This window comes from Phoxinus phoxinus (genome assembly GCF_949152265.1).
Source record: "Phoxinus phoxinus genome assembly, chromosome: 21".
Taxonomy (NCBI): domain Eukaryota; kingdom Metazoa; phylum Chordata; class Actinopteri; order Cypriniformes; family Leuciscidae; genus Phoxinus; species Phoxinus phoxinus.
In genome coordinates this window covers 16,942,613-16,960,204 of record NC_136896.1, presented here as the reverse complement: position 1 = coordinate 16,960,204, position 17,592 = coordinate 16,942,613, and the positions used below count along the sequence as shown (strand labels likewise).

General features: G+C 36.7%; 1 protein-coding gene across 6 annotated transcripts in view; it reads right to left on the bottom strand.

Annotated features, from left to right (window-relative positions):
• Positions 1-17,592, bottom strand: part of arhgap17a (Rho GTPase activating protein 17a) — a 33,459-nt gene that overhangs the window by 13,311 nt on the left and 2,556 nt on the right. For 4 of the 6 annotated variants that reach the window (XM_079595171.1, XM_079595168.1, XM_079595172.1 and 1 more), the window contains exons 2-7: positions 6,759-6,798; positions 3,746-3,850; positions 3,563-3,639; positions 2,241-2,352; positions 2,051-2,127; positions 1,849-1,966 (exon numbers count right to left, since the gene is read on the bottom strand). In XM_079595171.1, coding sequence (XP_079451297.1) covers positions 1,849-1,966; positions 2,051-2,127; positions 2,241-2,352; positions 3,563-3,639; positions 3,746-3,850; positions 6,759-6,798 — 529 coding nt within the window. Of the gene's footprint in view, positions 1-1,848; positions 1,967-2,050; positions 2,128-2,240; positions 2,353-3,562; positions 3,640-3,745; positions 3,851-6,758; positions 6,799-8,618; positions 8,739-17,592 lie in introns of all 6 variants that reach the window. The other 2 variants (XM_079595169.1, XM_079595170.1) reach the window with 2 other exon arrangements.

The window sequence follows — 17,592 nt, the reverse complement described above, 5'->3', positions numbered from 1 at the left end:
CTTCATTGCTCAGATAATGCAAGTCAATGGATTTTTTGGGAAAGTATGTCTGACCAGTTATAAACATAGACAGGATATAAAGGGTTATAAATGATATAAGCGAGTCAGACCAGTCTGGAGGTCTGAGCTGAGTTTGGTGAAGCATTAAAGTGAAGCACTAGGCGGAGTCAATTTCTCATAATAAATAATAATAATGTTTAAAATATGCTGCATGGCTTTCTCAAGTCAACATAATGAAGACAACTCAGAGAAAAATTGACCAATTCAGAATGTAATAAAATCGTATTAGTTTATAATAAAACTAATAACATTTTAAAGGTATGCTGTGCTCTTCAACCGACATGATTTTAATGAATCCCAAACCCTGCTAATTTTGACAGTATTAACGTTCACTGATTTTAGCTTCTCTCTTTTCTTTCTCTTTCTTTTCATGTGAACTGAGTAGGCTACACATGCTTACATTTATAAATATAAACTTTATTTCTATTCAATTTTCAAAATTACTAAATTAGTAGAGTGGTAAATGTTACACACTATAATTGTGTTACATATAATAGTAGCCTACAGTTCAGCCTATTATTGGTTTTTATTTCCACTTCCCTTTTATCCAAAGAGACGGAACTATTTGCACTATCAATGAGAAATACATCATGCTAAAATAATCTGTCATAGCCTATAGCTCACATTAATGGGGTCGCTGAACATACTTCTGCTTCAAATATTGTGCATAGTAACTTAAAAGTGAGTGGTGGTTTCAGACATTATTTTATTAAAGTGCAGTAATGTTAGTGCCGCACTCGTACTGACTCTTATTCTGCCGACAGAAAGAAAAGCTCGTACTGAAGGCGGAGCGGTTTGACCAATCAGATGAAAGGGGCGTTTCAGCGCCGCCCACATGCGCGGACGAAATATCGAACCCATAAACCGATTTGTAAACCACAAACGAAAAATGAAAAATCGAGCCAAAATCTAATTTTTCGTTTTTTAAACTAAACAAAAAAACGAATAAACGAGCTGTTTTTTCATTCCTCGTTATTCCATTCCAAATAGGAAATGAAATGATCGGATGATACACGGACCCTGTTACTTTTGATCAATTTAAAGTCCGCGTGAACTGGAAGTTGCAAACGACTTTTCTCAAGTGTTGTGACGCATTTCCGAGTGAAACGGAATATTGAACACAGGGCAGGGTTTTACTTCAGCGCTCCTCCTCTCCATCTCTCGCCCATAGCAGAGTAACGGTTTGAGGGGAGTGGTTAAGCGTTTAACCAACCCAAGTTGTCAAGCCTATGTCATCAGAAAAAGACTCATTCCAGACCCGGAAGTAACTTTTCAGACTTTAATTAAAGATAACTTCGGCAAACAATTTTTTTCCGTGTATTAACTTGCACGGATTAATTGTTCACCATAAGACTAGTAATATCCGCTAACAAAGTAAATAGGGTCAATTTTGATTTCATGCCGACTTTAATGCATCCTTGCTAAAAAAACAATTAATATTACTTTTAGAAAAATCTAAAAACTCAAAATTCACCCCCCACTCCTGAAAGCATCACCTATATTTATATTAAACATTATATTTTGAGAATTTCATTGCGCTTGGCCGAACAATCCTCCCATGACTAGCACCCACTTACTTTCCTTCCAGCAAATCAATTAGAACAACTGAGCTAATGTTGTCATCTAATTAGTATTCATGAAGCAAGCAGAGGAGGTGTATGATGCGCCGCCCTCCCCCACACTTTTCAGATCGTTCTTACGCCCCTGCTATCATACGCTGGTGTAAAATCCAGAACTAAGCGGCTCATAAGGAGTAAAGCATGTTTAGGCTTGTTTGCACATCAGTACCTTACACAGCTCCATTTTGTTCATAGCTTCGTCGACTTCTTCTTTAAGCGAGTCTGCTTTGGCTGTCAGTGCATGCGTGTTTGTTCCTGAGATTATCGACTTGGTTGCCTGCAACCACCTATGAAGAAAGCGATTCAGTTGTGAACTGGGTCAAATTAGAGTTATGATATAATGAAACCTAGATGCATGATCGAAACGTCACCTTGCTCGGGCAGAGTCATAGTCCAGAACCAGCTTGGCTAACTGCCGCCTCTGTTTCAGGATGTTAGGAATGTCCATCTGACAAATCAATAGGATTAGGTATGCATCGATATTAAAGTTCTTGATACTTATGATCATGTGTCCAGCCGATAACCAATGAATGGCTGGAAATTAGCATGCATAGTCCGTACCTCTGCTAGTTGATTGAGAGGGTCTAAGATCTCCTTCTCAATGATCACCTCGTGCTGCATTAGCTCAGATGCCAGTCTGTTCTCGGCATCTCCGCACATCTCCATCATTTTTCTGCACGGAAGATACTGAATATAAACTACCATAAAAGTTTGAGGTTGGTAAGATATTTGTAAGAAGTCTCTCATCAAGGATGCATTTTTTTTATCAAAAATACAGTAAAAACTAATATTTTGAAATATTATTATTATTTAAAATAAGTGTTTTCTATTTTAATACATTTTGACATATAATTCAATTCTGTGATGGCAAAGCTGAATTTTCCGCAGTTGTTACTCCAGTCTTCAGAAATAATTCCAAGGGATTGTTTAAACGACCTCGTTTTAAACTAAAAAATGTAAGACTTTACATGCGTTTTGCCCATTCATTTACATGACAACGGCGTTTTGGTGGCCTAAAAAAACACAAGCGCAAAACAGGTTTCAAAGTGCACGTTTTTGAAAGCGATGCCGTTATCGTTTCAGTGCAAATTACATGAAAAACGCTAATAAAAAAACGTTTCCATTTTTAGTACATTATTGCCATGTAAATGTATGCTACATTTTGTATTATTGTGAATGTTGAAAACAGTTGTGCTGCTTAATATTTTTCTGGAAACGGTGAATTTTTTTTTCCATTTATTTGAAATGGGAATCCTTTGAAACAGAATTAAAGTCTTTACAGTCACTTTTTACCAGTTTTATGCATCCTTGCTGAATGAAAGTATTAATTTCCTAAAATCTTACTGACCCCAAACTTTTGCAATTAAAAAGTGCACTGACAGAATAACATGTACAAAACCTCAAATATACCTGCAGTTGTGGTGATTTTTTTTTAATGTGTGACTCAAGCTCAGCAATATAGACCTTATGCACAGCAGAGCCATCTTTGTGAGGCTGTGAGGGATAGACATAAAACTCTTCAGTGGATTGTACTGTTATTTAATGTGTTTTTTAATTGTTCTTCCGACAAAACACTGCAAAAATATATTTCCAAGAAGCTTCAGTAGACATAAAACTCCAGACATCACGAGCAGTGGGAAAACTATAAGTGATCTAGGACCTTTATACAGCTTTTTACAGAGGATGCCATTGAAAACATGTTAAGTCTATCCCTCACAGCCTCACTTTCATGGCGCTGCTCTGAATGTCTATAGTGTTCTTTTGTACCATTATCTCATTTGTATGATACAATGAGCTTATCCATTAACAATCTAAACGATAAAGAACCAGATTTAAGGGGAAATCAATTTAAATCTATTTAAATGTTGATCTCATCCAATTACCCAATCAGAGAATCCTCCCCCAGCTGGTTCCCACCATCTTGCATGGCCTGTGACAGCGCTGTTAGTGGAAGCTTTTTCTGTGACAGAAACACAGAGAGTTAGTGACACATCATGTGCAAAGCAGATCAAATATAAAGTGAAGACAGATATTGTGTGCAGTCATAAGCCCCGTTGTGCCCTTACATGTCTCTTCTCAGCATCAGTGCCGATCTGCCCCTGCAAACACGCAGTCATTCTTTTGTGCGTGTTGTGCGAAACGACTCGCACCGACTCCATACGCCGCTCAATCTGTGCAGGATAAAACAAGACATCAATAACAACCCACAATCCATATTGAGCCGTGGCTACAGCTCAATGCAAAGTCTGCATGCATTGTTGTGAAAGTAAACAGCCTGTAAAAAGTGCCTAAGGCATGTTATGTAATAAAGCAATTGATGCCTCTGTGAGATGAAACAGATTTCATAAAATTCAGCATGTCTTGCTCATTGCCTTCACTAGACATTTAACCCTACAACCTTAGAGTTTGTGTCAATTAACAAGTGTTGCTGATAAAAAGGACTTAAAAGAACACTTCTCATAGTCTTGAGGGTGTGGTAAGGTCAAACTCGATTTATTACACCACTCCCTTTGGAGGCATGAAAAAGATATGTTATGTTAGAGAAAGAAGACAATATGACTCATCTGCCCTATTGGGACGCCTAAGATTTAGATGTGTGAGCTCAACACTGGGATGTCATAAATAGAAAATACAGATGCAGACCAGACCCTCTTTTTCTACTTCTATCTGTTATATAAAAATGGGGTGCCAATGATGATGGACCCTTTTCACATTTCCAGGCTCTGAGAAGTCGTCGCCGTTATGGGAAAGCGTATATAGCGGTGAATGGGAGACGAAAGCAAATATAATTTTTGCATTGGCTCTAAAAAGCAAAAAAAAAAAAAATTGAAACAGGGAGAAAATACAGAGAGAAAGATGTCAAATTTGCCGTCACTCTCTCAGCTGTTGTATTAGAAAGGTAACATAATAACACAAAGTATAGTAATGTGCTATAACATTTTTTAAACGAAAATATTAAAAACTTTACTAGATTTGATGATATAAACACATCATCAGTCCATGAAAAGGGTCTATAGATTAACAAAGTAAAAAAGTATATGAAAGTAAGAGAAAAAAAGACAAAAGGTATCAATCCCATGAAGCACTGCAAATTATGTAATAAAAATTAAATAACTGACTATATAAAACTACTGATTTATAGTCATTAGTTATACAAGCATAAACTATAAATAATCATTTTAAATATATTGCAAAATATTCATGCAAACATGACTCGATTACATTATTCACAATGCTGGTGCTGCAGCGGAGTTCTTTTGTCATGATGATAATCTGATTGGTGGATTTATCTCCAGGATTCATTGGTAGTGTAGTTTTTTATCTGGAATTTGATGATTTAAAAAAAAATAAAAAAATGAAATTTGCTTCGGCAGAAGCATATTCCATTCCACTGACAAAAGCTAAATGCAGTAAAGAAAAAAGTCATTCTAAACCAATAAATACATCTGCAGCAGAAAGTATTTAGCAATTACTACATGTAAAATAAAATAGCTTTATACGATTGTTTACCCCCCTGCCAGTGAACAATGCGTTTCCGATTGTGTCTGTTGGACGGAAACGGAATTGACGACTTCTGATAATCAATGAACTGTTCCAATATTTATAAACTGATAAATCTTTTTAACTCCAAGCCCTTACAAAATGTGAAATGATCAAAGTACAATGTTTGGTTAAATTGATTTTGGATTTGACTGGCATTTACTTTTTAATTTATTATTTATTTATTACTTATATATTCTAACCTCAATAAGTTTAGGAAAAAAATGAGGGTGTCATCTTGTAAGTTTTGTCAGAGCAGAGGTCCACTGTTGAAAACTATCGTCATGACAGACATGTCAGCTTTTTGATGCGCGCAGGGTGGGCCTGCTCGAACACATGTCAGCCCTAAAAACAACCATGAAAAGAATGTTACTTCAGAACTGTGAGAGCGGTACGACTGAACAAACAGTGAGGATCCGAATGAGAGAGAAAAAAATCTGACTCATGTTCCAAAAACAGCCCAGTTCAGGAATTCCACAGGCTGGGAGAGGAGATAACCTCCTCCTCACACTTCTCTGCCTCCTCTACGTCATAACATTCCCTCACAGCCGTCCAGACGCAGCTGGGTCAAGCGCGCATTCCGCTCAGGCGTCTCCGGCATGAGAACACCATGAGAAGGGGAATCACTGACTGTTATTGTCCGGGCTTTTTCTGCTGAGGGAGATCCTGTTCGAGGGGAGTTGTTTGGATTATCTGGTGTGAGCTCTTTAAATGTTTGCCTGTTGCCATCACAGACTAAAAACTGGCGAGCAAACGGCAGACTAAACACACAGAAACAATGCTTTTTTGTAACGGAACATATTATACAATGTTCAGAAAACGGGGAAACACCACTATAATACTGATTAGTCATTGGCGAAATGAAAACCGCAGGCACATCCTGTTCGGACAGGCGATTTGGGAAAAACTGGACGCTGTTCAAATGGGAAGGGAGCTACTATCCAGACGCTCAAGATTGTCAATGCAGAATGCATGTGTGAGTGGCACATGTGTAGAAGCCCTGAAGTAACATGGGTGTCCAGACAGCTGAGAATGGGGTGATGGGAAACCACTGTGATCCTCCCTGAGCCCCATGCAGAACCCAGAATAAAAACATGTGCGCCACGGGGGATGTCAGAATAATTTTCGCTTGATGTGTCCAAACATCAAGAGATAATTTTAGCCGCAGCCGGCTAAGAGCGATAAACAAGCTGTCAAAAAAAGCTAGAGGACACAATATCGGTGGAAGTTTAGATAATGAATCACGTTCCTAGATTTCTAGAAGGTTGTTTTGGCACAATTTCCATAGCAACAAAACTTTTTTTTTTGTACAATTTCACTGGGGACAGTTTCACATATAAAGAGACCAAAAGTAAAAGACTAAACGTGACGCAAACCATTATGCTGACCGTTCAGAATGTGACAAAAATAAATTGCATGGAATGTATTTGCTTGACATAAATGAGTTCACCTTTCCCAAACCAGTGACTCACTAGTTTCCCATGCAAGATGGATAAGAGCCAAAGAACAGGAGACAGAGATGGAAAGGAAAGCAGTCACCTGTAACAGGTCATCGCTGAGGACCTCTGTTTTCTCCGCTCTGTAAAAGAAGTCAACAGACCATTAGAAACAAATCCCATATTTACTTAAAGACACAGTTTGGCCAAAGTTTTGTGAGTAGGCTATATTATTAATAATAATAAATTATTATTATAATTACTATAATTGTTTAAATGAAATAAAAAATAATAAATAATTTCACTCTAATAAAATTACAATTCTAATATTTAAGGCTGTTTTAATTTCTTCATTTTTAAACCATTAATATTTTATTTAGGTGGAAAAACACAACAAGCCCTTAAAGGCCCACTGAAGTGCCATTACACGTGCAACATTATTCAATGTGTTGTTGACGTTCCACTGATACAGGAAGACAGGACGGGACTTATCGGGCAGCCCCTCCCCTTTTTAAAAATATCCAATAGCATTTTGTTTATTTCATAGCTCGTTGAGCTTGGTAAAGCCACAGTTCCCTCCTAATCTCCATATCGTGTTAAAACACAGCATTCTGTGCAGAATTCAAATGGGTCCAATACGTTTTGTGGTCTGCGCCGACTTGCGCATATGATCCACTCTGTGCTATCATCACTCATTCGCACGAATGGAAAGCATATTTACACTGTCTGAATCGTTCCCTATCCCCTAAATAGTGCACTATGTGCCATTCACTATGTAGAAAATAGTAAAAGTGACCGATTTTAGCCACAGCTTCAGCGTCTATTTATAATGTAGGGGGCGGGACGCTTCAGATTCTAGAGAGCATTTGATTGGACAGAAAATCTGATGAGAAGCTGAAGTGCAGAGTGATGTCATCAAAATCACTGATCCATATTGGCAAAAGTGAGAGATTGCTTATATCTTCTGAAAGCGAATATTATCATTGTTTTTGGAGCACACTAGCTTATAGATAACAGTAAGGCTAACATATTTATACTAAAAGACAAAAAATAATAATTTTGATTTCATGGGGACTTTAAAGCTTCTCTTTTGCTGACAACAGCTGGTATAAAGTGCCTTTGATTACAAGTTTGGAAAAATGGTTGAAATATGTTGCGTTCCCAAATGCACATTTTAAGTGATACAAACTCAGAGCAGATGTAGAGATTAGTTAAAACACAGCATTCTGTGCAGAATTCAAATGGGTCCAATACGTTTTGTGGTCTGCGCCGACTTGCGCATATGATCCACTCTGTGCTATCATCACTCTGTGCTATCATCACTCATTCGCTCGAATGGACAGCATATTTACACTGTCTGAATTGTTCCCTATCCCCTAAATAGTGCACTGTGCCATTCACTATGTAGAAAATAGTAAAAGTTTGTATGGAGCAACATTTACTGCAAATCGAGCCATTCTGAGACATAGAAAGCAAGTTAGTGCACACACATTAGGAGTAGTGGGTAGTGAACACACACACACACACGTTTGTTTTGCTATACTTGTGAGGACATTCCATAGGCGTAATGGTTTTTATACTGTACAAACTGTATATTCTATCCTCTTACACTGCCCCTATCCCTAAACCTACCCGTCACAGGAAACATTCTGCATTTTTAATAAAACATAGTTTTTTAAAGCTATTTGAATTATGAGGTTAGTTGTAATACCAGTGTAATACACATCATTATACAAATTTGTGTCCTCATAAATCACATTAACAGGAGCACACACACGGAGCAGTGGGCAGCCATTTTTGCTGTGGCGTCTGGTCTGGGGAGTGTTTGGGTGGTTAGGTGCCTTGCTCAAGAGCTCCTCAGTCCTATCCTGCCAGTATTGAGAATCGAACAACCAACCTTCAGGTAACCAGTCTGACTCTCTAACCATTAGTCATGACTGCCCCTAAACCTCATCCAACACACCTGTCTGTAATTATCCAGTGCTCCTGAAGATCTTATTAGCTGGCTCAGCTGTGTTTGATCAGGGTTGGAGCTGAACTCTGCAGGAAGGTGGATCTCCAGGAACAGGATTGGGCACCACTGCTGTAGAGTGTAGACATTAGTAATGGCCAAGTCTAGGAGTAGCCAACAGCTGACAATCTCTCTGGTGAAACCAGCTGTCCGAAATTGCATTTACTTTCCCAGGGAATTTTAGCGGTACACTGCTGGCCTTGTGAACAAATAGTTAAGGCCCTATTAATAGTAAACTAACTTTGACCATGGCACTCTATCTGAAACAGAGAATGTGAGAGGACAACACCAGCTCAGTTCACACACACACAGACATCTATCACACTACGGTTTCAGAACAATGACTCGGAGACAGGTTGTGTGACCTCACCTAGAAATAGTCCTCCTTAATTATCTGGTTACTGTTTTGCCAGTGTTAGTTACCTGAGTGTTTGCTACTGCAGATCAGAAAGGATATAACTGTGTATGTTCAATCAAACATACTGAAGTAAGCGGAAAAACAGTGATAACAGGTGGACGCTTATGATCCGAATGGATTTATGATCCTACAAGTTCACATCAACATATAAATTATCATACAACAGTTTGTGGCAATAAAACACTGCTGAAATGTGTCCTGTGTGTGTGTCGAGTTGGGACTGTTTCTGTGTCTGCACCTTCTGTTGTGGCAACGTAATATTCGAAAGCATGGAGGATGTCATGTTACACAATAGTGTAAGCTTGTCCGTCATAACCTAGTATTAGATTCACTCTTAATTGTTCTCCAGGAGGAAGACCGTAATCATGCTATTGTTTACAGCTAAGACCTTATTTTGCCAGTGTCTTGGAAGTCAGTAACTTACCATAAATATCAAGTTTCCTTTAATTATAACAATTATATAATTATAAATGTATAATAAAGTAAATGTAAATTATAAAGGTTTGTTTCCTTTAATTATAACAAATTAATTTCAATACTACTGATTGTAATGAAAACAATAACATAATTGGTTAATTGTAAAAGTTACCATATACACTATATACTGTACACACCATTCAAAAGTTTGGGATAGGTAAGTCTCTATGTGTGCTACTGCTGACCATGGATTATTTTATTTGATCAAAAATACAGTACAACAGTAATATTGTGAAATAAATATTATTACAATTTAAAGTAACTGCTTTCTATTTTATTATATTTTAAAATGATGTCAGCATCATTACTCCATTCTTCAGTGTCACATGATCCTTCAATTATCTTCTGATTTGCTGATTTGGTGCTCAAGAAACATTTCTTATTATTATCAATGTTTCAAAAATTGTTGTGCTGCTTAATAATTTAGTGGAAACAGTCATACATTTTTTTCGGATTATTTGATGAATAGAAAGATAAATTGCAAATAGATCTTTTGCAATTATAAATTCAAAGAAAACAGTCTACTGTCACTTTTGATGAAATTAACATACAGATCCTTGCTAAATAAATGCATTAATATCTTTAAAAAATATATATCTTACTGACCCCAACCTTCTGAGCAGTGTTAAAACAATAAAACAATGAAAGTAGCTTTACAGTAAAATACTGTAGAACATACAAACCCTTAGAATCAATTGATAGTGAAAACAGAAAAATGACATTTCCTCATTATATTGCATTTTATGCTTATGTTTCTTCTATTTTCGTCACTGGCTATGTATAAGATGTTTATGTTACATTTTATGTTGTTCTATGTGAGCTCATGTTTATTGCATTATTTATTGTCATGTATTATACACTAACCAGTTCTAATCATGAATGCTCATCCCCAAAGCCAATGAGTTGTCTTTCTTTTTATGATTTCATTTTATTTGGTTTAAATTATTCTAAAATCTCCAGATGTAAAAGCGTGCCTTTTGTCATTTATATTATTTACCATCACATCACGTCACCAGAGCTGGCTTGAGTTAATTATGGTAATTTTAAGACTTTATGTTTTCTTTTTGTTATAAAAAAAAAAACAGAATAAAACAATTATTGTCATTGTATTTATTGAGGAGCAACCAAGCAGAGACGGTCGATCAGCATTAGCTTAATTGAGCCTGACTAATGTGGTTAAAGCAATACAGAGTCTGATTCTGTACAGTTTCACGTCTTCCTTTAGTCTGCCATGTTACCCACAAATCTCAGCCCCAGTTCCTCCTCCTGCCAAAACGGCACAGTTGTAACCTCGTGACAGTGGAGGACAGCTGCTTTCAATTAACACAGGAGGGTGAGACAAAAGGCCTACAAGACTTCAACCATTCCAGATTGAACTAAACATCTTGAGTGTGTCTGAATCAAGCTCTTGATGTCACATGTAAAGAAGAACTGAAAGTAAAAGGTTTCCAGAGATCAGCAAAAAGGATTTCTCAGCACGCCTATAGACAACCAATTGATAAAAATACAATAAAAACAGTAGTAAGGCTACTTCAAATTTCTTTTGCATACAATTCATTGTTTGTATACCATCCATTGTGCGTTTTTTTCTTCTTCATTTTTTTCATTTTGAGGAATAATAAATCTATTTTTGTGCAAGTGAGAGGAGAAAAGATAGTTGCAGAAAACAGCATCTGTCTGGTGTCTATATTTAAGGAGCATAGACGTATGTTAACACGAATGTAACTCAAATGGATCATTTCACGAAACCATATAATTTTTTTTCTAATCTGTAAACTGTATCTGTATGCATTAACGCATTACCTACATTAAAACAAAGTGTTTTGCTACTTTTTTAATGACATGAATATGACAGCACAGCAGATCAACATCACGTATACACATCATACCATTTCACAACACAAATACTTGTTTTAAGTAAATGAGTGGGGTACTGAAGATTAGAGAGTGGTGCAGGGATGATGACGAAATCCGGAAGACTAATTTAGTTTTTTAAAAGCTGTTTTTTTTTGCTGTTTACATTGTAGAGTAAAACGTTATGTTACGTTACGAGTTATGTTTACCACAGACCTTATTTTACTCTTACATTGAAAACCCTGATAGGAAAATCGTCATCCCTGCAGCACTCTATTAAATCCTGTCTAACGCTACAACAACTTTTCCAACCTTTCAAAACTGAATTTCAAAAACAAATTACAAATCCTCATCAGTGTTAGCCAGATATTGAATGTTAAAAATGCAGTATTAAGAAACTAAAATATAGCTTGCACTTACCAGGCATTTCTTAACACTTATTCCTGTTTTCTAATTTAGATTAGGGCTATGCTAATTCAGACAAGTTTCTGTCATGTTGTGCACTCAAAAAAATAAGCTGTTGAACAAACTTAATTAAATTAAGGAAAACTTTTTCACGAAATACATTTTTCCAACAAAATCTAGATTGAAATATGTTGTAATCTTGTTGTATGAACTTAAATTTATTTAGTCAAGACTACTAAAACAAATTGTATAATTTCCTACTAAAAGTTTTGTCATGCCTAAGAAAGAACATTTTGTCAGGTTAACTACGTTTAATTTTTGTCCTCTCAATTAAATTGCCATCTATAATTTTAGCTAATTAGACTCTACGGTTACGTCCAATGAAAGTTAAATACTTGTGGTCATTTAAATTAAAACCACTTTTTACATAGTAACAAAAAATATTACTTTTATACTAAGTGCCCATGCCTAAACAGTCACCCACTCTTCTGCATAATGGTAACCACAAAATTCAAAAAGATTACAGAAAGTCCTCTAAGTTTCTAACATAACTGAACATTAAACATTAAACAATTTTCGTATGCATTTTTTTCGTATTCGTGATTCGGCTGGCTCTGAATTGTCAAAACACCATTCAATATGTTTGCTACGGATGCGAAAAACGCAGAAAATCGAACCTGGTCCACATTTTTTTTATGACGGACGAAAGTTTCGCAGACACTGTGCAAACGCGATTGACATAACATGAGGTTCTATTTATTTTTTAACGTGTGAAAATTTCGGATGCGAATTTCGGATGTGCAAGGGCCTTAACTAACAACATATTGCCATTTACTGAAAAACACATAAAATAACACTTTAATCCCTAAATGTACCCTCCTAATGCAGTCCCTTGCAAAGCATGCTGGGAACTACCGATCCACTGCCTAGTTAGTTGTCAACAAAAACTATTCATGTTTTCACAAAATGTTAAAAATGTGTGTGTGTTTTGTAGGGTTACCATCATGGTGCGAAGTGGAGCATGAGCTTGGTTTGCGAACAGATATGTCAAATGTTCTATATTGCCATAATCTTTCAGCAATTCCTATACTATGATAATGTTATCAAAGCATTATGTTACCAACTAGCAAGTAAGCATTTATTGAATTAGCTAAAGCTAGCCAATTTGTTTAATTTGAGATGATAACTTTATGGTAAATGTATTACAACGTATATGAGCACAAAATAAAAATCTGCCAGTTCTGCTTACCTAAAATGAGAATTTCTTAACTTACAAATTTTGATGTAACTGATTACCTCAACTTTTTTGAGTTTTGCCAACTTGTTTGGGTGCAGAAACTTCTCAGATCTCCTTAACATTTCTTCATTTGTGTTCGGAAGATGAAGGAAGGTCTTTCAGGGTAAATGGTTACAGAATTTTTGTTTTTGGGTGAACTAACCCTTTAACGGTGAAGATTTACAAGGCAGCAAGAACAAGCTTCTCTCCCTATTGCTGTGTACGATCACCATGAAAGTTCATTGCAACAGCCACTAGGCAGCGAATTTCGACAGTCGTGCCTGAATGTCGTGTGCAGCAGAAAGGCGGCTTTACACCAAAACATCTTAAGCGTGCTTTGTGGAGCTTTGTTTTTTGGTGCATCAAAGGCGAAATTGTTGACGTCATTTGTAAGTTGTATAAAAAAACGCTGTTATAGAACTCCACAACATAGAACTTGAGCAGTCTTCTCACTCCAATGTTTTCTCACGAATGTCATGATGAGGGTCCAGCAGTTTAAAAGTTTTTTTAAAACATCAAGTACTTGAAACAAAGTCATGTAATTTCAACAAAATTAATTTCGATAAAAAATGCTTGCTTTGGTTTATTTTCTCATTGTCCTGCGCCTTTTTATGGGCTTAGGAGAAAATACAGTACTTTTTCCGACTCTAACACAAAGTATGTCTTTTAGACTAATTCTAATATTATTATAATTAAGAAAGAAATTCAAATAAAATTATCCAGCCATTTTGACAGCTCCTTGGTAAGCATAAGATAATTATTTAAAAAACATTAAAAAAGAGGCTAGTGTAGCGCAAAACTTTGACTCTGGGTTTTTATTTTTATTTTACTTTTGTATCTCATTAACAATTTTGTATACACAGTTCCATTTGTTAAATAATATGAAAACATTAAAGCCAGTCAGTCTATTGCCTTGTAAACACAAATGTTTTACATGTGGATAAAAGAGATTCAGCTGGAATTCTCATCTCTTCCTGAATTTATTTTGCGAACAATAAATCACTTCAGTGTGATGCAGAAAGCAGACAAGAAAGCGGTTGAGGGTCAGACAGACGAAAGGAGGGGGGGGGGGGGGGGGGGGGTTGTTGAAGTGGCTGGGCGCAGGGCTCAGCTGGTCCCATGGTTCCTGTGATTGTGAGGAGGCAGTACACAGTGTTCGGCATGCAACCCCTCAAAGGAAATCTCTCCTTATTCTTTTTTAAACAGGAAGTCGTACTGAGGAAGCTTCATTTCTATGAATGAAATCAAAGAATCAACTCTGTGGCAGATCCAGCAATGATCTGGGGTTTAAACTGTGTAATGTAAGATTATACATGACGATCTAAACTTGTGCATAACACCGTCCCAAGGCACATTAGTGCCACGTTACCTCGCAATTTATCAGAAGACTAGAACCACCTGTCAGTTTGCTGATGATGCACATCTATTGTCTGCTCAGGCTTTTCACTGGCCTCGGGTGATGTTTGTTTCAGCAAAGAGGAAAAGCAAGATTGTAGTCATTAAAGTAAAAGCATGGCTGTTTTGATGGCCTGTTACAGAAATCAAGCAGTAAATGCAGAGATTTCTACGGTGGATACCATATCTACTCTTAATCATCTTTGATTTTTTAAATAAAAATCTGTTGACAGCATGTAATGCTCAGCTCATACCATGAATGGACAAAGTGCTTCAGGCCAATCACTAGCCATGTGTTTATTCACTGAATAGAACATCAGATAATAATAAGATAAAGTATAGTTTTATGTTGATGGATATTCTTTTTCCCCTTAAGGATATAAGGCCGTCCACAAAAAGCCTAAATTAAATCTGTTCAGCATGTAAAGCAATCGTGTCTCTTCAGAAAATGTGGACTAAACCACTCAATTCATATGGAACAGTTGTATCCATATCCATATCAGAAGCATCAAAGTTGTAGTTGGACTATCAATGAAGAGACAGAAATCTCTCAAGTCAAGTCAAGTCAAGAATATTTGTATAGCGCTTTTCACAATACAGATTGTATCAAAGCAGCTTCACAGTATTAAATTAAAATAATACTAAAACATGTTGGTCCATGTTTGGTAATGCTAATCAATAGTATTATTGATTGATTCATTAAATTGAACATCCCCAACTGAGCAAGCCAAAGGCAACAGTGACAAGGAAACGAAAAACTCCCTCAGGTGACCTAAACCTCCATCAGGTGACCTAATGGAGAAAAAAAAAACCTTGGGAGAACCCAGGCTCAGTCGGGGGCCAGTTCTCCTCTGGCGGTTATGAACTAGAGGCCAGATTTAACTGTAAGATTAAAACATTTATATGAATGCCTGGCTAAAGAGATGCGTCTTTAATCTAGTTTTGAACTGGGAGACCGAGTCTGAGCAACGAACAGTATCAGGAAGGCTATTCCAGAGTTTTGGAGCTAAATGTGAAAATGATTCATTTCGTCTCAGATTTCATTAAAAATATCTTCATCTGTGTTCCGCAGATGAACGCAAGTCTTACAGGTTTGGAACGACATGAGGGTGAGTAAATGATGACAAGTTAATTTTTAGGTGAACTATCCCATTTTAGGCGCATCTCTTGCACTAAACGGTGAGACTCGCAGAGACGTGTCCAACTTATATTTCTGACTGCTTTTTCTTTTTGCGTAGTGGAACAGCAAGAGCCTTTATCCTCCAAACATTCACATGGAGGAATGAATAAATTAATGCAAACAATAAACAGCTGTGCATATATAGGACAAATGGCCGCCAATAAATTTGGAGGGAACATAGGCCTATGGAGACAACATTAAAACAATTATGTGTGAATAAAAGTATTAAATGAATAATTTATTACTTATCAATAACTGTGCATTTTTAAAAGAATCAAATGTTTCTTAAAGTTAAACAAAAAAGTAATTAATTTCACCTCGGGATTGGTGAACCAAAGCAGGAACTGATTTGATTGGAATATACACAGTAGTCGACCAAGTCAAAATAAAATGAATGCATCCAAAGCTCAAATAGGATCTGAAATTTCCGCAGGTAGTCGGGACCCCACGCAGTCCCAGTGCGACTCTCAATTGGAAATGTATGACTTCCGGTCCATCGACCATCGTTTGTCGTGTGCAGCCCACTATCTCATTTAGTCCCGTAGCGCACAGAACTTTCAAACTGCTCCTCAAGCTACCGTTACCCTCCGCTTATTCACCATGATGAAATAAATAAATAATACATGTACGAATAGGCTATATCCACTTAAAACAAATAACCCTCAAAATAGCTGAAAGAAAAACATGGGTTTTCTAGGGCTAATCAACGCAAATAACTTTAATACTTTAATAATTATTATTCATAACTAACATTTTCCAGAAAAGCCCAAGACAGGGATGCCTGGAGAGCTCTTGTTGACAGCCTATGCCCCAGGAGGGGTAGCAGGCAAAAATGAAATGAAATGATGAACATTTTACAGAAAGGGTTTAAAGAATAAAGTTTTATTGCAAATTTTCTGTTAATTCTCACCCCGCACTCAAATTTTTGGTTAGAATACATCATCACATCTGGGGGAAGCGTTTCCCAAAAGCATCGTTAGCCAACTATGGTCGCAAGTTCCATTGAACTCTATTGGTAACGACAGAACTTGCGACCATAGTCAGCTTTGGGAAACGCACCATATATCGAAAAAGGCATATGATCTAGCCTCAGAAGTTCAAATATTTCAAAGCATCTGAAGCTCAAATCGGATCCAAAATCTCTGTATTATGCATATGATCCCATGCATATGATCCCTAACCCATGCAGCTCCTGTACCACTCTGTATTGGAAATGAAAGGCTTCCGGTCTGACGCTTGTCATTTGTCGGAGATAGTGGAAAGTAAGATCTCTTGACTCTTTGAGTCCCCACTCTTTTTCCAGTTTTCATTTATTGAACGTAAAAAAAAACCTGCATGTATTTGAAGTAGAAATCTTTTGTAACATTATAAATGTCTTTACGGTCACTTTTGGTCAATTAAATGTATCGTTGCTGAATAAAAGTATTAATATCTTTTAAAAACAACAACTTGCTGTTCCTTTCCAGATAATATACTAAATAAAAAAGGGAAGATTACAGGTCAGGTGGACTATACTTCATCATATCAAATAATACTGCTGAAGTGTTTATGATCTGTCAACAGACTGAACACTACAGAGCGTCATACTTCTATGTAAGGTCAAATGCCATGCCTAACACAACAGCTCATTTTGGGCATATGAAAATGTATATTTGAGGCCCTGTCACAGACATCCATAGTTGTGAATATTACTGATGTAACTGGCTTTGCCTGATGCTTGATATCTGAATTAGGTTGAATTAAAACCAAATTAGGCCTATGCTTTTTAAGTTCATTACTATGTAGATGTAAAAGTATAGTTTGACACCTTAAATTTTGTGAAAACACACTGGGCTGTTTTGTGGCGGTGGATGAACTGCCTTCTTTATAGAAGATAGTCATTTTCTGAGGTGACTGAGATGGCTGTAAAGTTCCTGCCAGG